Here is a 21,945-nt window from a genome sequence, read left to right as displayed (position 1 = left end):
GATAATGGAGGCTGAGAAACATTTAAAGACATTATGTTGTTGGCTTTCAAGACAGAAGAAGGGTCCATGAGCCAAGTAAAGCAATAAATACAGCTCTAGACACCAGAAAAGACAAGGTATAGATTCTTCCACTAGATCCCTGCCAACACCTTGGTTTCAGCCCATTGAAATACATTTCAACTTGTGACATCTAGAGCCCTAAGATAATAAATTTACTTTCTATTAATCCCCTAAGTCTGTGTGATTGGTTACACCAGCAGACAGGAACTAATATAGATATTAAATGATGCAGACAGAACTAATCACTGTAACCAACAACTCTAGGCCAATGAGATCTTGCCAGTTTTTCAACCTATGTTTTCCCTTTTTATTTCTTAGTATTTATCAGATAATTTGCAGAATATTTTAATAGGACTTCAGTTAATTAAAGTTGTATTTTTTCACAAATTTCCCAACTCTAGGTATTCTTTTTCTTTTCTAGAGAGGCAAAGGAAAAAACAGTTCCACATATTTATCAAGTTAATTGCTCTTTTTATTTTTCACCTTTACTTACTCCTTCTCCACTTCTTTAGCATTTCACGGACATTACAGTACCCTTAAGTAGACTATCTCAGATTAGAATAAACATCTTGGCCTCATGATAGAGCAGAAAAAAACAAAACAAAACACAAAGAACAAAAAACATGAACCCTAAAGTCTCACACAAAATAGCTGGAACTGGTTATCTGAACATTTGTTGCAAGACAGACATTTCTGGTAAGTGTTTGGTGCTGGACTATCCCACTGAAGAGAGGTGTATATTTCTTCCTCATGCATGTCTGAGGTGCTTTGATAGGAAAGCAGTCCACACAGGAGGCTGGAACAAATAACTCCTCTTGTGGTTTGGAGCAGGTTGGTGAAAGAACTGAAATTGGTTACATTTTCACAGTAGTGAGAAACTATGTTTGTGTTTAAGGAGTAGAATAGATGCACCTTCATTCAGAAAGTGGAAGTTTATGAAATCTAAGCCAAAACACAACTTGGTGAAAAAGGAAATGAGAGAGAACTGAATTCGGAATGGCCAATGATAGAACATTTTTTATCTGGTTTCCAAAATGTAGCAGATGTTGAAGGTGATAGCAGTGAGTTCAGAAGAAAAAGATGTAAGTGCAAAGAACGCACTAGCATTTGGTATAGGAGATGAAGCATGGGGTGACCTAGACAGTAAAGATATAAAGATAACTCACATTGGGCAAACCAGGGTGTAAAGAGTGGGAGATCACTGGGTAGCCTTAAACAACAAAGCTAGGAAGGGATTTCAACCTTAAGCTAAGTTTATATACTGTATATCTGTTGGTGTAATGCTAGTTACTGTGATAAATAAACCTCAAAATATCAGCAACTTAACACAATAAAAGTTTATATCTTACGTAATGATTTAGCTCCAGGAATCCTAGTTAGTGGTAGCATTCCTCCAAATGAGACTTGGGATTCTTTCATCTTGTGAGACATTGGAGTCCTTGACTTCCATCCACTGGGAAAGAAAAGAGAAGGTGATGAATCCACACCTGCTCTTGAAAGCCATAACCTAGAATAGCATGTCTCACATTCACATCCACCAAAGGCATGCCCACTTTTGGACACAAGGTTTGAGCTTGCAAAATGTATGTTTTGCCTGGACAGCAAACTCTTGATGACCACTTCACTCTAGAAGGAAAGCATGAACTATTTAGCTGACAAATGGCCATTTCTGCCACATCTTGTGACTATAGCATCAGAAATTTGAGACTTTAATCATCATTCATCGTTTGACCACTTGTCTTTATGGCCAAAGGTTATGCCTAAGTAACATAGTCTATGAGTCCCAACATTATGCAAAATTACACTGTTTACTTTTGTTTCAGTATCTCACTGGATGCATCAGTCTTTTCCCTAGCAATCAGGCCCCCAGAAAGAAACAAAGGGCATACTCAAGGGGTAATCTAAGGGCATTTAATTAAAGGACCGTATATAAAGTTTCGAGAAGTGTTAAGGGAACCAAAAAGAGGTGTGACATATGCACTGGGAAGCTGTCAGGTGGCCTGAATAATTAAGTTGAAAATGTTTATTGGAACTGCATGACCTGCCTGACAAACGCCCTGGACTAATATAGAGAACGTGTACCTTTGCCAAACGAACACATGGCAGGGAGAGAGCCTGTCGAATTAATACCCTACCTCTGATCACCAGTGCCTTCCATTGGCTGAATTTACAATTCAGGGGCCAAGTTTATGTGCTCTGATAATGTGTTCATTTGAGCTCAGCCTCTCAAAACACAAGTCAGAACTGAGATAGTCCCCAGGGGCAATTGAAAAGAATATCCAGCCCATTCGCATATATGTATTTTTAGACGGAGTTTCACTCTTGTCGCCCAGGCGGGAGTGCTGTGGCCCAATCTTGGCTCACTACAACCTCTGCCTCCTGGGTTCAAGCAATTCTCCTGCTACAGCTTCCCAAGTAGCTAGGATTACAGGCATCTGCCACCACGCCCAGCTAATTTTTGTATGTTCAGTAGAGATGGGGTTTCGCTGTGTTGGCCAGGCTGGTCTCAAACTCCTGACCTCAGGTGATCCACTTGCCTCGGCCTCCCAAAGTGCTGGGATTATAGGCATGAGCCACTGTGCCTGGCCCCATTCTTCAATATTTTATGTGATGCTCACATGACCTGAGATTCACATCTGAAAATTAACGTAACTTAATCCCACATAGCCTTGAAGTAGGATCACTTCTATCTTGAGGAGAAACAGAGGAAGAAATCATAAGCATACCAAATGTACATTGAGACTAATGTTAGGAACATGGTAACAGAAGCGTAAGTTGTCATTAATTTCCAATTGTTCTCAACTTTTATCAGCACTAAATATCAGGCTCAGAAAGACTCCTTTTCCCCAAATATAGAACATTCCCTGATAAATTTCACTGTATGGAGCCATTGGCTTCTCCTAGTGCAGGATTAATATGTTCCCTTTATTACTTTTGATGTTTTTAATCGTATCTTTATTTATTGTTAATTATATTCCAAGTACTATTTTCAAGAACTTATACATGAATTATTTTGATTATTACCAATGGATCAATGAAATAGGCGCTGTCATTAGTATCAAATACAGGCATGTCTTGTTTTATTGAGCTTTGTATTATTGTACTTTGCAGATATTGCTTTTTTTAAAAAAGTGAAGATTTGTGGCAACCCTCTTTCAAGCAAGTCTATCAGTGCCTTTTTTTTCCAACAACCTATGGTTACTTTATGCCTCTGTGTCACATATTGGTAATTCTCATATTATTTCAACACTTTTCATTATTATTACTTGTTATGGTGATCTTTGATGTTACTGTTATAATTGTTTTGGCGACCCACCGTGAACTATACCCATATAAGCTGTTTAATTTTGTTGATAAATATCAGTAAATACTGTGTTGTTCTGACTGTTCCACTCACTCACTGTTCCGTCATCTCGGTACCTTTTCCTTGAGCCTCCTTATATTCCCTGAGAACTAACAGTATTAAAAACAGGTCAGGTAATAATGCTACAAAGGCCTGTAAGTGTTGAGGGAAAGAGTTGCATGTCTCTCACTTTAAATCAAAAGTTAAAAATGATTAAGTTTTAGTGAGGAAGACATGTCAACAGCCAAGATAAGCCAAAACCTAGACTTATTACATAAAACAGCTAGCCAGGTTGTGAATGTAAAGGAAACATTCTAGAAGGAAATTAAAAGTGCTACTCCAGTGAACACACAAATAATAAGAAAGCAAGATAGCCTTATTACTAATATGGAGAAAGTTTAGGGGTCTAGATAGAAGATCAAGCCAATTACAACATTCTCTTAAGCCAAAGCCTAATTCAGAGCAAAGCCCTAACTCTTTTCAATTCTACAATGAGTGAGAGAGGTGAGGAAGTTGTAGAAGAAAAATTGGAAGCCAGCAAAGGTTGGTCCAGAGGTTTAAGGAAAGAACCCATTTCTCTAGCAAAAAAACGAAAGATGAAGCAGCAAATATTGATTTAGAAACTGGAGAATGTTATCCAGAAGATAAAGTTGAGATAAGTGAAGGTTGCTACATTAAACAACAGATTTTTAGTATAGATGAAACAGCTTTGTATTGGGAAGATGACATATAGGACTTTTATAGCTAGAGAGGAAAAGTCAGTGGCTACCTTGAAAGCTTCAAAGGACAAACTGACTCTATTGTTAGGGGCTAATGCAACTGGTGACTTTAAGTTAAAGTCAATGGTCATTTATCATTTCAAAAACGCTAGAGATCTTAAGAATTGTCCTAAATATACCCTGCCTATTCTCTATAAATAAAGCAACAAAGCCTGGATGACAGCACATTTGTTTATAGCATTGTTTACTGAGTATTTTAAGCTCACTGTTGAGAACTACAGCTCAGAAAAAAAAGTTTGTTTTTTTTTCCTCTAAATATTGCTGCTCACTGACAATGCCTCTATTCACTCTAGAGCTCCGATGAAGATGTACCAGGATATTAATGTTTTCATTCCTGCTAACATAGCCTCCATTTCTGCAACCAGTGGATCAAGGAGTAATTTTGACTCTCAAGTCTTATTCTTTAAGAAATAAATTTTATAAGGCTATCACTGCCACGGATAGTGATTCTTCTGATATATCAGAGCAAAGTAAATTGAAAACCACCTGGAAAGGATTTACTATTCTAGATGTCATTGAGAAGATTTGTGATTCATGGAAGGAGTCAAAGTATCAACATTAACAGGTGCTTGGAAGAAGTTGAGTAAAACCCTCATGGATAACTTTCAAGGGTTCAAGACTTCAATGGCAGAAGTAACGGCAGATGTGCTGGAAATAGCAAGAGAATTAGAACTGGAAGTGAAGCCTGAAGATGTGGTTGAATTGATGCAATCTCACGAGGAAACTTGAACAGATGAGGAGCTGCTTCTTATGAATGAGCAAATAAAATGGTTTCTTGAGACAAATATTCCTGGTGAACATGCTGTGAACATTGTTTAATTAATAACAAAGGATTTCAAACACTGCATAAACTTAGTTTTTAAAGCAGTAGCAGGATTTGAGAGGATTGACTTCAATTTTGAAAGAAGTTTACTATGGGTAAAAGGCTATTTAACATGATTTCCTGCTACAGATAAAAATTTCATAAAAGGGAGAATGAATTGATGCCACAAACTTCACTGTTGTCTTTTTTTTTTTTTAATGGAATCTCACTCTGTCACCAGGCTGGAGTGCAGTGGCACAATCTCGGCTCACTGCATCCTCAGCCTTCCAAGTAGCTGGGACTACATGTGTGCACCACTATGCCCAGCTAATTTTTGTATTTTTAGTAGAGACAGGATTTCACCATGTTGGCCAGGATGGTCTCCAGCTCCTGACCTTGTGATCCGCCCACCTCAGCCTCCCAAAGTGCTGGGATTACAGGGCGTGAGCCACCATGCCTGGCCCACTGTTATCTTATTTTAAAAATAGCTGCATCTGCATCTACCCCATCCTTCAGCAACCACCACTCTGATCAGTCAGCATCCATCAACATCAAGCCACAACTCTCTACCAGTTAAAAGGTTTCCACTCACTAAAGACTCAGGTAATCGTTAGCATTTTTAGCAATAAATTATTGTGTTTTTAAATTAAAGTATGTACATTTGTAGACATAGTGCTATTGCATACTCAATAGGCAACAGTTTAGGGCAAATATAACTTGTATATGCATTAGGAAACCAAGTTATTAGTGTGACTCACCTTATTGCAATGATTTCTTTATTGTGGTGATCTGGAACTGTGTCCACAATACTTCTGAGGTATGCTTGTAACTTAGTTGTAATTTGAAGCACAGAGGAGTCGAATTTTGCTAAGTTCACTTAGATAATAGGTAGAAGATTTAGTATTTGGAATGAAGTGTTCTGATCTGTGCTACTAATGTTTCTGTTATTTTGATTTCATGTGTAAGATGCTTTAGATACGAATACCAGGAAAAAAATATCTTTGTAGGCACAGTTTGATTGGCTTACATTTTTAAGTTGTATTGTTGCCATGCACTAAGATACTATTCTTCTAAATTTATGTGTGCCATAGTGATGTATGAACATATGCTTTTCCATTTTGGGGAGATGAAATGAAAGCCAAAGATATGGTTAATTTTTGGATAATGTTCTGAATTATTAGTTCCTATTTGGTTTCTGTAAATAAACAATTAAAAATAAGGAAATAATAATATGTTCACTCCAAATCCAAGATCTCTAGGCATTTGAAATAGCAAGTAGAATTTGAGCTATTTCTGTTATTTTTCCTAAACCCTCCAAATCTGCTTGTTTATTCATAGTCTAGAAAAAAGATAAAGATTCAAGTGTCTTTGAGTGTTAGTGCACAAAGATTTAAGAGTAACACACATTTATTGAGGATGTATTACGTGCCTGGTATTCTGATCAATACTTTATATAATCATATTAAATGAGCTTCACAATTACCTTATGAACAAGGTCATAATATTAAACCCTTTTCGTAGATGAGGAAATAGAGTTTTAAAGACACTAAATCACTTATAGAGAGAGTAAGTTCTAAAGTAGTGATATTTCTCTAACTGTATTAAAGACTACTTGTATAAGAATTGTGTCATTGGCCGGGCGCGGTGGCTCAAGCCTGTAATCCCAGCACTTTGGGAGGCCGAGACGGGCGGATCACAAGGTCAGGAGATCGAGACCATCCTGGCTAACATGGTGAAACCCCGTCTCTACTAAAAAAAAAATACAAAAAACTAGCCGGGCAAGGTGGCGGGCGCCTGTAGTCCCAGCTACTCGGGAGGCTGAGGCAGGAGAATGGCATAAACCTGGGAAGCGGAGCTTGCAGTGAGCTGAGATCCGGCCACTGCACTCCGGCCACTGCACTCCAGCCTGGGCGACAGAGCGAGACTTCGTCTCAAAAAAAAAAAAAAAAAAAAAAAAAAGAATTGTGTCATGGTGCTGGTAAAAACCCACATCTCTGTGTGTCCTCAGGCTTCCCACTGAGTAACATCAGTATTTGTGTTTGAACGTCTCAATGTTTTAACCAACACCTCAGCTGAGATGTTTGAGAATCATGTTTATAAATTGTATTCACTAAAGAAGGGAAGCTGTGGGAAAGAAATGCAGTTTTTGCCTATTATCCTGTGAAAGGGTGACTTTCCATGTATTCTATAAATACTTGCTGAGTTATTCAGCAAGAAGCAAGCATAGAGTTGTTAGGAAAAGACCTAAATAAAGCGTTTTAACTTGTCCTTCTGTGTAGTAGCCTCTGGGCCTTCTTGAGAAGCATTTATTCATTTTACAAACCCCACAAGCTTCCTCACAAACTTTCTTTTCCTTCGTTTGCACAAAAAAATACTGCTGTTGAGTCTAACCAGAAATGAACTTGGAATAGTAATTGTCTTTGTGTAATGTCTTTCTGTTTCCTGTAAGCCAGGATCTGGGGTTGGTGCTGGTAATACAATAGTAAATGGAGAAGTCACAGTGCCTGCTTTTGTAAAGTTTCTGGTATAGTTAACACTACAAAGTTTTATTTTAAGTTGTAGAACTGTGAGGTATCAATGGAGAATGTATTATTCCTATGTTAAGTATGAGAAAATAGAAGTTAAAAAGTCTATGTGACTTGTTCATGATTGTACTTTAAGTGACATTATCTAAATTGTTCTACCGATTCCAAGTTTAGTATTCATTTTGTTACGTTACGCTATCTTTCAAACTTAGATATTCTGCACACATTTTAAGCTTCGATATTTTGCCCAACTTAACTAAGCACTAGCCTATATTGTCCTGATTTTAATTTTATGTGTGTATATATGAAGATGCAGTAAATCATATTGCATTCAGGTAATTAGAAATTAGACAAGAAGAAAGAAAATTAAGGGAAAGTAGAATAATTGGGAAACAAGTGATCAATTTATATATTGGCTTCTGGATATTCAAAGAAGGGAGTAGGTAAGTGATTCTGGTAGTAAAGATAATATTAAACATGACATCAAGGAGAAGAAAGGAAGAAATAAGCAATTTTTGGCTATTGATTTTTTCATTCAGAACTTTCATTGTGCAATAAAGCCCTTAACTGTGATATCCTGCCCCTTTCTTCGCATTAAGGTAGCTGGTCCACCTTGGCCATGCCAGCCTTCCTCTCACACATTCAATAATGTGTGTTCTCACAGAAGGTAGGGTGCCTTTTCTGATTATGAAAATAGGCACAATTCACATTTCCTTTTCCATCTTCAGAAAGCTCAAACCTGTGAATGGGAAAGGTAGAATAAATTCCTTCAGAGACTAAGGAAATAATCAACAGTCAAACTCTGTGTATAGTATTTTGATGCACAAAATGGAGCCTCCGGGGAAAACAGAAAAAAAAAAAAAGTTTCCCAACCGGCTTGGTAGTACAAGGTATGTGTATCTGAAAAGCTCAATAGCAATTTCGTGTAGCGTAAGATTAAGGAGCATGGGAACCCTTGTACAATAGGAGCCCCAAAGAAGAGATTGAGATAGCTCTGAAATGATGGGAAAAGGCTTTATTTACAAGATCAGACTTTAGTTCGGTATTGATGGAAGGGCAGGATTTAGATGAACAGATAGGAGATGGACAGGACAAATAGCTGCAATGGATGGCAATAGGTTCATGGAAAAGTGAATTGATTCAATATTTTTGAACTGAGGATTTATGTTACAGGATAGATGATCTAAGACAGCATGTTGTATTGTAATGGCTGTTATCTTGTATTCTCTTCTAGATTGTTTATCATGAGAGGACAAAGAATATATATTTATTAGTTTATTTGGCATATATCTGCATAACTATGTGACAACATTGTTCTATGGGCTGAGGATAGACTGATAAGGAAAGGCAAGAAAGCCAAGGGCTTTCCTGTGGGGGAACTTCCATTTCAGTCAGGTGATGTCAGTAAGAAGCCCACAAATAGAAAATTTCTGACAGTGGTAAAGTTACAAAGAAACAAAACAGTGGTAGACTGTGTGGATGTGGGCTGAAGGGAAGCTAATTTAGTTTGGGTAATTAGACTTAGCGTCATTGAATAAGTGATGTTTAAATAGAGATTTGATTCACAAGAAGGAAACAGTCATGGAGTTGTGGGGGCAGAGCATTCTAGGAGAAGAAAATAGCAAATGCAAAAGCCTTAAGACAAGAAAACGAGTCTGATTTGTTGGAATAATAATAATAAAAAAAAAAACCCACTAATTTATCTGCAATATTGTGAATGAGGCAGCAAGTAATAGGAGATAAAGCCCATGGTCTGTGCAGAGTTGTAGCTGTAGTATCCTGAGATCCTACCTGTAGTAAATACTTACTAAATATTTATTAGATAAGTCAATTAATAGTATAAATAATGATCAGATTGTACAAGATTTGGTTATCAGTTTAAATTTTACTTGGAGAGAGACTGTAGTTTTGATATGTAGGATGGACAAAAGATGTTGAGACTGGACATTGGAAAACCATATAGAAAGCAGCTGAGGTTCACAACCCAGTGTTAACAGCCCATTTGCCTGCATCATGTGTAGAAGGATAGAGCTTCATTAATGGACATTGGAATTCTCTTGTGAACCACAAAGTATCGAATTCTTGGAGACTTAGAGGATAGAAGAGTAGGCAAAATGCCACTGAAAAGTCAAAAGACTCTCAAGTTTACAACTTTCAACTGTAAAATAATAAGGATGAAATTTTGATTAAAAAATATGTGGAGGGGGCCAGGAGCGTGGGCTCACACCTATAATCCCAGCACTTTGGGAGGCTGAGGCAGGCAGATCATGAGGCCAGGAGATGGAGACTATTCTGGCCAACATGCTGAAATCCTGTCTCTACTAAAAATACAAAAATTAGCTGGGTGTGGTGGCACGTGCCTGTAATCCCAGCTGCTCAGGAGACTGAGGCACGAGAATCACTTGAACCCAGGAGGTGGAGGTTGCGGTGAGCCAAGATCGCACCACTGCACTCCAGCCTGGTGACAGAGCGAGACTCCATCTCTCTCTCTCTCTCTCTATATATATGTGTGTGTGTGTATATATATGTGTATATATACACATACATATGTATATATATGTGTATATATACACATACATATGTATATATACACACACACACATATATATGTGTATATATACACATATATACACACACATATATATATACACGTATATATATACACACACACGTGTGTGTTATATATGGAGAGAATCAGAGCAATCTAAACACACACACACACACACACACGCACACACACTCTGTTCCATGGTAAAGATGAATGTAGAAATGAATGGGAATAATATCAGGTATAAAGATTGGTTGTGGCTTAGACAAAAGAGTTTAAGAATGGGAGAGGGGAAAGTAGAATTGCCTTATGACCAGTGCTCTCTTGTTTGAAGTAGGGGGTAAGTGACTCAGTTGCTGCTTATATAACCCATAGTAGGGTATAGAGACACATTTCAACTATTGAGTGACTTGGACTGAGAGGAAAGGGGATCTCAAGAATAAGAGTTTCTAGTATTACTTTCTATTCTGAGTGTTGGGGACTTACATATATTTTTAGGGAACTGAACCATCTCCCACTTCCAGACCTCATTAGCGTTATGGTGGGATAATCCGATCCAATGAATTAAACCAGTCCTGGCTTTGATGTATTCCTATTGTAAACATAAATAAGCACAATGGTCAGAATCCCGCCACAGCTGTTGGTAATGACATAAAGACAAAGCTTTATGATAAGACCTCGAACAAAACAAAAAGTTGGATTACATGTCTATATTAATATTAATGTATTTCATTTGATATTTGAATCTGTACCAATTTCACGTGTCTTAGAACTTAAAAAAGCTTGTAGGACACAGGTAAAATTGTACACAAAATAGCTGATATTCTAATCTTCCTTTGTGTTTATAGCATATATTTATATCTACAATCAATTGAAGATTATACTCCCAAGTAGACTACTAAATATGATTCAAAGGAATAAATGTAAACAGTTAGAGAAAGAAAACACAAAGAAATACATTATTGGTGAGCTTTATATTCCTTAGATTTAAAACTCTATATGGTTTGGTTTTATTGCTTAGCTTGCCTATAAAATCTTACCTACAGAAGTATTAATTTAGTTAGTTGAGTCAAGGAGTATATAATGTCTTTCTCAAAGGGATTTATTAATAACATACATCTACCTTTCCTGGTTTACTTTTCTCTAGTTAGCAATAATCACTACCTACTATACTGTATACTATGTCATTTGTTTTGTTTCTTGGCTGTTGCTTCACCTAAAATATATGCTCCTTGAGCTCAAGGATTATTTTTTCTGTTTTATTAACTGCATAGGTCCAAGTTCTGGATAGTTTCAGCACATATTTGTTGAATTAATGAAGGAATAGGTAAATCAATCAGTATATGAGTAAGAAAACTAAATGGAGGACAAATGTCTATATTCTTTCACACCTCCCGGAATAACAAGTGAGAATGCATTTTTGGCAAATAGGAAGTGACTTGAGGTTCTTGAGCAATATGTAACACTCAGAATGGCATTCCACAGGAGATATTGTGTGACAGTCGCATTTGACTGCTTATTTCTAAAAGCTTAAGCCACTAGTAACCTTTCTGTTATTTCCTAATATTTTCTTTAAAATATATCAATATTCTATACTTCCCAATAGGAACTGACAGATAAATTCTACCTGAAATCCAACTATATGATTTCTTTTTCTTGAAAAGTTGCATGACTACTTTTAGTTATAAATCTGTAAACTAGAACCAGCCTAGACTAACACAGATTCAGGATATACATATATGTCTTCAATCAATCTTTTTGTAATAGAGCTGAGATTTTAGGAAATTCTCTTATTTTGCTGGAGCAGAAACAAAAGCTAATTAATTTTACTGGATATCCTCTGTATGAGTTTGAGCCCACAAAAACAATAAGTGGGCAGTGCAGCAAGTTAGAACAACACAGGACACAAATGACTGAGAACATCATTGGGCTGACTCTTTTCGTGTGACCCACTACGTACTTGAGCTGTCAGGAAGGGACAAGTCAATTTGACTGATCAACTCTAGCAATGTTGTAGAATATTATGATTGGATTGAATATTTGGGTTCTGTAATCCTTACTAGGTTTCCATAAGGTTCTTAGATTAGTACAAACTGAAAGATGTTAAGAAAAATGTAAAAAACAAAAAAGGTCAAATGTTACATTTGAGAGTTTTCTCCCTTGCCTCCAAAATATTTGACGTAAGAATCTTCTCACCAGAATGTTCTGGTTGTCAATCTTCAGTAGAGTAGCATTTAGATCAGTGCAGTACTGCTTACTCTCTTTCCATGTCAAGTTGTGTTTGAAGAACCCGTAGCAGTTATCTCCATAGTATCTCCAGTTTGTGTCACAGGGGCTGCGTTTATGGTCATCTGGAGAAACCAAGCAGAGGAATGTTGTTGCTGTTTTTAAATTGGAATTACATTTTCCCTACATTCAATGTTTTCTGCAGATCTCAAGACTCCCTTCAGTTACCATCAGAGAAATGCTCCAGGGATTGGAGAAATGAAGAGGTTAAAAAAACAATACTTACTAAAAGTGCCCTTCTGTTTTTGTTGTTGTTGTTGTTGTTGTTTTTGACTGTGTCTCACTCTGTCGCTCTGGCCTGGAGTGCAGTGGCACGATCTTGGCTCACTGCAACCTCCACCTCCCAGGTTTAAGTAATTCTCCTGCGTCAGCCTCCCAAATAGCTGGAACTACAGGCACCTGCTACCATGCTCAGCTAATTTTTTTTTGTAGTTTTAGTAGAGACAGGGTTTCACCATGTTGTCCTGGCTGGTCTTGAACTCCTGACCTCAGGGGATCAGCCCGTCCCGGCATCCAAAAATGCTGGGATTACAGGCTTGAGCCACCAAATCCAGCTGCCCTTTTGTTCTGATTGTTTTATTACATATTGGCAGAAGCGCTTTGCTAATTGTCGCAGAGTTCCTGAGAGATTTTCATTCTCAACTTGTAGGTAATTTTGCTGCATGACAGCTAGATGTAAAAAATAAATAATAATATTTTGTAATCAGAATTATAAAAATGATACAAAGATTTTTTATTGAATTTTCATTTCATTAAAATTGCCAATATCTGAAGAGTTTACTAGATACAGGTGATTAAATGAGTGTTGAAAAGAGTGAAGGGGCTATAAAGAACAAATTAAGAAATACACAAAACTGACACCTGAGGGTTAATAAGTGAACTGTTTGAAGGAGACAATCACAAATAAAAAAGATCCCTAGATCAATAATGTGCCCAAAGTGGTTGTTTTGACATTTTCTTGAATACAGGATTCTCAGCTGAGTTCAGAGAGGTGAATGAACTCATTTTCTGTTCCTTGTGTGATGCCAGACTATTCATTTATTTTAAAATGCACACTGATTTCTTGTTATGGTTAAAGTACTTGTGATAAGATTGGGCATGGTGGCTCATGCCTATAATCCCAGAATTTTGAGAGGCCGAGGCTGGCAGATCACTTGAGGCCAGGAGTTCGAGACCAGACTGGCCAACATGGCGAAACTTTGTCTCTACTAAAAATACAAAACTTAACCAGGCGTGGTGGTGTGCACCTTACTGCCAGTTACTCGGGAGGCCAAGGCATGAGAATCTCTCAGACCTGACAGGTAGAGGTTGCAGTGAGCCAAAATAGCTCCTCTGCACTCCAACCTGGGTGAAAGATCAGAACTTTGTTTTAAATAAATAAATAAATAAATAAATAAAGTACTTGTGATAATTAGGTAAATAACAAAGACATAAAAGATGATAAATGAAAGATTCTAAAATATCTTATGAAAAATCAACAAATATGTAAACAAGCAACAGCTATGCAGACTACAGTGTGCCGTTGGAGGACTGTGAGATTTACTGGAGGGAAGAAGCACAATACTTTAGTAAACAAAGTGGGATGAAGGAAATTTGAGGTAGAGAGAATAGAATGAGAAAGATTTCAGACAGGGGAACGTAGGATTTACATATGAAATTGAAAAACTCCATGGTTCTTAGGATATGCAAGATAGGAAAAGGGACAAAATAGTTTTTTTTTTAATAGTTTGGATCCATATTTAGGAGTTCTTAAAAGCCAGTAGTAAAATTCTTAAAAATATTTTTAATTAATAAAAACCTAGAAAGTTATTTTGATCACAAGGAAAAGGTCGGTGTTCTCCTTCATTGAGAATATCTTGGCAGCTGTGTATAAGACAATTGGAGTAGTGACAAACAGACAAATAGTGACAATTGAGAAGCTTAGTGGGATATGCCATGACCCTTCAGTATTACCTTCCTCCAATCGAATCTTTGGCAAAGAGTCAGCACTTACACCAAATCCCCAGAGCCACCAGCCCGACAACCATCCCCACGCACAGAATCAGCAGAATCGGCCATCACACGCCACCAGGAGTATGCCACTGTAGGCATACAAGAAAGATATCAAGGAGCAGGCAGTATGGGTTAGCTATGGGGAAGGCTCACCCCTGCCCCGTCCCTGCCGTCTCAAGATTCTCCAAGTAATAGAAAGAGCTTCACTGGCAGATCTCACCTGTGTTCTCTTGATTATCATCAACAATAGGCACGGCCCACTCCCATACCACACACCCATCCTCATCCCCAGTGGACTTTACTTCTCCAAGCCAAAGCATTACTCTCTGTTAAGGCCTGATGTGTTTGTATTTTTTGTTTTGTTTTGTTTTATGCCCACCCGTCCCATGCATAACTGCTTTAATAAACAGCAACTGGAGAATCACACACCCATTTAACTTTATGAAATGAGCTTTTATTTTAGCTTGCATTGAAAGTAGTTATAAGAACAGCCATACAAAGCTAGATGATATGTTTATTGTAGGAATATTGGGGAGGATTTTGTCTATTTTGCCATTAGAGTAGCTCTTCCTTTATGGAAGATTATTTTGTTGTTGTTGCTCACATTTAGAAAACGAAGTTTCCAAACATTATCTTTCCTTGTCCCCTAAACCTGTATGCCTTCAAACACTGAACTCTCAGAGCCTTAATGCAAAGTTCCCTGCTCGTATGTTTGATATTTGTATTCTAAATAGGTCTGTATGAACCTATGAAGGTACAGTTCAAATGCTATAGAGCACTCACGTTATTCAGGAAAAAGAAATGAAACTATATATACTATCAATAGTAGAAAAAGAAAAAATAGGTTGTATTCATTTTCCTAATTCATTTCCAACTTATTGGCTCTGGGCATTCTTACCTGAGGTGAGAGCTGGTTTCCAAATTTCAGTATTTAAGGTGATGTATCCATCTTCAACCTTCATGGCTACCTGAAGACTGCAAGTGAGCACAGGGTTCAATGACTTTGCAAAATGTAGTGTCCAACTCTGACAATTTCAGTATCTGTCAGTATATGATCTTCCTCTCTGGTAGGGTAGAACCATGTGAGATGGGACACACTTTTTTTTGTTTGTTTGTTTGCTTTTTGTTTTCCAGGAAGCCCTTTAACAGGTGCTCAGAGATACATGGACCTTGAACACAAAAACACAAATAACTTGTGGTAAAGAAGTAGATAGAGCATTTGTTTCCTGTCTCTTTATCTTCAACATTAAGTAAATAGATACTCCACCATGTGTATCCTTCTGAAGAACAAAAGTTCATGATTCATCTTAGCCCTAGCATAGTGAAAATCACATTGTTCAAATGAAGTGATTTCTGATGGATAGCACACCAGCAGATACACAGTTTATCCCATTGTGAGAAGCAAGTCTAATATAATTGGATCTTATAGAGGCTAAATTTCATGGTCTTGTGTTGGAAGAAATCGTTCCTGATTATGACCTAGAATTTACCCAACTTCTTGCATATTTTGTACATCAATTTTTTTTATTTGAAGGCTCCATGTGGGACAGGCCTGATATTGCTTAGATTTAGATATTGAAGGAAAACTATTAAATAAAGTAAAATAATACAGTTAGTGACTTGCTGCATTATTCTTCAGTAATGTTTGCACTTTACAGTGAATTTCTTGGAAATGGAGAATTTTGATGTGATGAAATCACCTAATTTCAGGTATAGTGGTGATTAGATTAATATTTAAGGCTGAGTTGCCGGGCGCGGTGGCTCACGCCTGTAATCCCAGCACTTTGGGAGGCCGAGGTGGGCGGATCACGAGGTCAGGAGATCGAGACCATCCTGGCTAACACAGTGAAACCCCATCTCTACTGAAAATACAAAAAAATTATCCGGGCCTAGCGGCGGGCGCCTGTAGTCCCAGCTACTTGGGAGGCTGAGGCAGGAGAATGGTGTGAACCCGGGAGGCAGAGCTTGCAGTGAGCTGAGATCTGGCCACTGCACTCCAGCCTGGGGACAGAGCGAGACTCCATCTCCAAAAAAAAATTTAAGGCTGAATGGTTTCCTAATGTCCTTTCATCACTATGTCATATGTATTGTATTGCATACGTTTAACTTTATGAAATGAGCTTTTAAGTTATTTTAGCTTGCATTGAAAATAGTTTTAAGAACAGCCATAAAAAGCTAGCTGATGTGTTTATCGTATGAATACTGGGGAGGATGTTGTCTATTTTGCCATTAAAGTAGCTCTTACATAGCTTTATAGAAGATTTTGTTGCTGTTATTAAATCCCCATGATCAATAAAGCTTCAATTTTTCCAAATAAGTGTTAGTCTTTTACTTTATAAGTGATCTGATTTCTTTTTTTCCCTCTAATTAGCAGAATGTTAGACTTCTCGATATAGTAACTATGTGAGTTGTAGTGGCAGATATTTTGTTTACTAACATGCCCTTTGACATAGCTTGTACATATTTTTTTCTCCCTGCTATCTCCTTCACTCTGAATTCTTTGTCAATTCACTTAAAATGATCTTCCATTCTAAAATTTCTTTCTCTACACTCTTCAAATTATTTTGAGAATGAAGTGAAGAATAAACAAACAAAAAATTAAGATAGTACCTGATTTTGGAAACAAAAACTTAGTATGATTCAAATATTTTTACCAAAAAACCAATTCTTAATAATAAAAAAGCTTACTTCAAATAAATACTGAATTCCTTAAAAGTACTAAAAATTAAAAAAAATTAAAATCCCAAACCCATTTTTGTCACTGAGTTTTTTAAAATCTCAGTTAAAATATTCAGTAGTTCCCAGTTGTAAGCTGGGTAAATTCAGTCACTTACCATTCACCTACTACAGCGTCTGTCCTTGTAACTTCTGTTTTAGCCAAAAGGGACTCTTAACTCTTTCTTCACTCGTTCTCAGGCTATGTGAACTTTCTTTTTGAACATTTAGAACATCTTCCCTACTCAACTACACACCAGCCCACGTTCTTGTCCCTCTTCCTTGCTTCACTCTTTTCCGTAACGCTGATCACTACCCAACACACATAGAGATATCTTTGGTCATACATTTTTTGTCCCAGAAGAAAATGTCCCATGGCTCTAAAATAGTGACTGACATGCAGTTAAAGCAGGTTCTTGAGTAACATCCTTCTGTGTAAGGTTGTTTTGTTATAACAATGTTGAGAAAAAAAAAAATTCCTTCTCAGCTGGGGCCACTGTGTGGAGCTTGCATGGTCTCCCCACGTCTGCATGGGTTTTTCCTGGGCTCTGCTGTTTCCTCCCATGTCCCAAAATGTGCACGTTAGGTGAGTGGGCATGTCTACACGGTCCCAGTGTTAGTGAGGGTGCGTGTGTGTATGCCCTGCGATGGGATAGTGGCCTCTTCATAGTCAGTGCCCACCTCGACCCTGAGCTGCCGGGATGGTCTCTGGCCACCTGAGACATGGAGCTGAAATAAGTATGTGGGAAAATGAATGAATGAATGAATGAATGAATGAATACAAATGATTGTAAAATAAGAATCTGTAAAATAGTCAATATACAAATGCAGGTAAATAAGCAATGCAGTTGGAAAGCGCTCAGTGAGCCCGCCCTATTCCTGATTGTGTATTGTTGAACTGCATGTTTTAGGAGGTGCTTCTGTCAATTTTTATTTTGCAAACACCTATTCCTTGATTTTACCTACTACTATGACCACCAACACCTGCTGATTTACTAAAAATTGGGTATATAATTATCTTGTTTTCATTCATCTTTTCTGAATGGACATATTATGTATAGTTCACATTTGTTTTAATGTTTACTCTTAGAAGTGTTTTGAGTCTTTATTTACAAGGTAGGTGATGTTTTTGTGACCAGAAATATGCTGGTTAGTTTGGTTCTACCTTGTTTCTATGCAGCTTCCAAGAATCTATTGATGATGTTAAGTGAGGACTTCCTGTGTTACCCAATACATATTTGTTGAATGAATGAATGAATGCATGTATGTATGATGGGCATTATCATCCTGATTTTGAACATGGGAAGAGAAGTTTAAGAAATTTGGGGGATTTTTAAAATCATGGTATTTCTTGTAAAAAGTAGTACCTAGTAGCATCTACCCAGCGTGTAAATTCTTTCTACTACATTTTGATGTCTTTCATATACTCCATCATCTATGTTTATAGCTGAAGAATGAGTAAAAGACACTAAGATAGCAATGACAAGGAGTACATGCAGTAAGAATTGAAATTAGTGGAATGTGTAACGTTGTAGATAAGACTGATTAATATACAGGGATGGCCTGTGGGTATGTAAAAGAGAAGGACCATAAGATGTTGACTACTGTGGGTGTTACGACTGCAGACAGGAAAAAAAGGAAGTATTTTGCAATTGGTGATAGCTTTTCAGACTTCTTACCGCCTTTAAGCTAAAGCCTTAGGGGCTTCTATCAGTGATATTTGGTCCTCTCTCTTCATTACAATTGTTGGTTCGCCTTTGACTTACCGGGCTTTCACACAAATACTAAATTCTGTAAGATTTCCTGTCATAGAAAAGTATAATTAATATTTTCTCCTTCATTTACAGAAAGCTTAAACATGTGGATTTCAAAGTGGAATGAGCTTTATTAAAAGTTAATAAAGCAAACAACTAATAACTATCAGACCAAAATTATGGCAGATCATTTGTGACAAACAGTAGTGAAAATGAAGGGAAACGTGTCAGACTGCAGTCGTATCACAAAGTTTATCAAGCATTTGCATACAAAACATATGTAAGTAAAAAGTTAAATAAGAATGATAATCAATTGGATTAATTAGGATTTGCATTGATATTTGAAGGAAAGGTAAATATTGCCTAAGAAGAGAAAGAAGAAGGCAATGTTTATCAGGCAGGGCAAACATCTGAATAAAAGTCTAGAAGTTTGATTAAGTATACTTCTTGTAAAAAACAGTACCAGGCACTGGGCATGGTGGCTCACTCCTGTAATCCCAAGTACTTCTGGAGGCCAAGGTGGGAGGATTGCTTGAGCCTGGGAGTTTGAGGTCAGCTTGTGCAACATGGTGAAACCCATGGTTTATAAAATTAGCTGGGTGTGGTGGCGCATGCCTGTAGTTCCACTGTGTAGGAGGCTGAGGTGGGAGGATCAGCTGAGCCCAAGAGGCGGAGATTGCAATGAGCTAAGATCATGGATCTTGCCACTACAGTCGAGTCTGGGTGACAGAGCCAGACCCTGTCTCAAAAACAAAATACTAACAATAAGAAAAATGTACTATCATCTAATCTACCCAGTGTGATTATGGGAAATAGTGTGATTGATTGAAAGAAAGTGAACTGATCAAGTATATTTGAATTGAGGATTCATAGTATGTTAAGTATATCTGCCATTGCACTTTCCTTTAAAATTACTATAAAATTTCATGGCAGGGACAATTAATCATATTTGAACGTATATGATACAGAAGGGGGGCAGAGAAGTGCTGGGCAGAGAAAGGTGGGTCCCTGGCGAGGGCTCCACCCCCGGGCCTTTCCCCATAGTCCTAGGTGAGGACAGGCACTCCTGCCTTCATGCCCAAAGGTTGCATTTCCCAAGACCACCCTGGGCCACATGTCCCCATCCTGTGCCTATAAAAGTCCCAAGATTCTAGCAGGCAGACACACAAGTGGCTAGACATTGAGAGTAGTCATCAGTGGAACAAGACACAAGTGGTTGGATGTCAAGAGCACATGGGCAGGCCACCAACTGGTGAAACAAGGCAGAGTTTGGCCAGGACAATCTGAGGAGAACCCACGCCACTGAGTGGCCAGACTCCAGGGGAAAACCATCTCCCTTTTGCCTCCACCATCTGCTGAGAGCTACGTCCTCTCAATAAAACCTTGCACTCATTATCCAAGCCCACGTGTAATCTGATTATTCTGGTTCACCAAGGCAAGAACCCTTGGATACAGAAAGCCTCTGTCCTTGCTATAAGGTAGGGGTCTAATTGAGTTGACTAACACAAGCCACCTATGGATGGGTAAACTAAGAGAGCACCCTGTAACATACGCCCACTGGGGCTTCAGATGCAAACATTCACTCCTAGATGCTGCCGTGGGGCCAGAGCCCCACAGCCTGCCCCTCCCCTAGAGGTTTGAGTAGGGGTGCACTGAAGGAGCGAGCCATACCTCCACTGCACGCTCTGCGAGGGGGACAAGGGAACTTTTCCCATTTCATATGTTTATTGATCACTATGGAAGTCCCAGGCATGTTTCTATTTTCTGGGGACTAATCGTTAATGAATCATACAAGCAATGAGCTTATAGTATAGTAAAGAGTGGGGAGCACAGATAGTAAAGAAACATAGAAAGCAAAGATCAAGATAATTGTATATCATGAAAAGTGCTACAAATGAAGAAAAGTGATATAATCGAGTTCTTCTGGACAGGCTTGAGGCAGACCCTGGTTGTGTTCATGAGGATTGGTTTGTTTAAGCTTCACTGTCAGTGCTTGGACAATTGCCCAGGTTTCTTCCATTTTTAAGATAATCCAGAATAATCCAAACTTACTTCTACGATGACAGTTGCCATTTATTCCTCTTTCTATATGCTTTTATCAGTTATATTTGTGGTAGGCACTGAACTTATGGCAAATTTACTATTAAGAAAAATAAAGCACAGAGGTTCAGTAACTTGCCAAAAGCCACAGGACAAGCAAATGTTGATCCAGGATTTGAATGAATCAGCCTGTCTTCATAGTGCTTCATTTTAATTGAGACATTTTATTATCCAGGTCAGGTATACTCACCTAATTGGGTGACTATATTAATACATTTCAAAATAAATTCCATCCTGTATGCATCCTCTGTCTCCTCCTTGTGGCCATTTATTTTTCTTCTGCTTTTAGTTTATTTTTGTTTCCCTTATGTCTTTGATAACTATGACTTTCATCTTCATTTTTCCCTATTTCTATTTTTGTAAATACTTCCGAATTCATTGTCATTCTGGCCATTCTCGGGTACTATCCAATTAGGCCCCACTTTATTTTATTTTATTTTATTTATTTATTTTATGGCTGAATAGTACTCCATTGTGTATAAGTACCACATTTTCTTTTTTTTAAATTTATTATTATTATTATTATTATTATACTTTAAGTTCTAGGGTACATGTGCATAACATGTAGGTTTCTTACATATGTATACTTGTGCCATGTTGGTGTGCTGCACCCATCAACTCGTCAGCACCCATCAACTCGTCAGCACCCATCAACTCATCATTTACATCAGGTATAACTCCCAATGCAATCCCTCCCCCCTCCCCCCTCCCCATGATAGGCTCTGGTGTGTGATGTTCCCCTTCCCGAGTCCAAGTGATCTCATTGTTCAGTTCCCACCTATGAGTGAGAACATGCGGTGTTTGGTTTTCTGTTCTTGTGATAGTTTGCTGAGAATGATGGTTTCCAGCTGCATCCATGTCCCTACAAAGGACACGAACTCATCCTTTTTTATGGCTGCATAGTATTCCATGGTGTATATGTTTAGGCCCCACTTTAAAAGTGTCCCCTGAAATAGGCATGAGATGTGAGAATGGAAAGACTGTTAAAGAACAGAGTGAGAATGAATCCTTCCATCATGCTAACTCAGTATTTCTTTTAAG

At 37.9% G+C, this 21,945-nt stretch overlaps 1 protein-coding gene and 1 pseudogene across 1 annotated transcript in view; both read right to left on the bottom strand.

Annotated features, from left to right (window-relative positions):
• CLEC9A (C-type lectin domain containing 9A) overlaps positions 1 to 21,945 on the bottom strand; it is a 37,434-nt gene that overhangs the window by 12,778 nt on the left and 2,711 nt on the right. The window contains exons 2-3 of the mRNA XM_033223404.1: positions 12,254 to 12,408; positions 726 to 1,513 (exon numbers count right to left, since the gene is read on the bottom strand). Of these exons, the coding sequence (XP_033079295.1) occupies positions 726 to 978 (253 nt within the window). The 5' untranslated portion in view covers positions 979 to 1,513; positions 12,254 to 12,408. The remainder of the gene's footprint in view (positions 1 to 725; positions 1,514 to 12,253; positions 12,409 to 21,945) is intronic.
• On the bottom strand, positions 7,995 to 15,365 carry LOC117090812 (annotated as a pseudogene).

Source organism: Trachypithecus francoisi, unplaced genomic scaffold (genome assembly GCF_009764315.1).
Source record: "Trachypithecus francoisi isolate TF-2019V2 unplaced genomic scaffold, Tfra_2.0 Lachesis_group11, whole genome shotgun sequence".
NCBI lineage: Eukaryota > Metazoa > Chordata > Mammalia > Primates > Cercopithecidae > Trachypithecus > Trachypithecus francoisi.
Note: the sequence above shows the minus strand (reverse complement) of the source record. Positions and strands in the feature narration are given on the sequence as shown.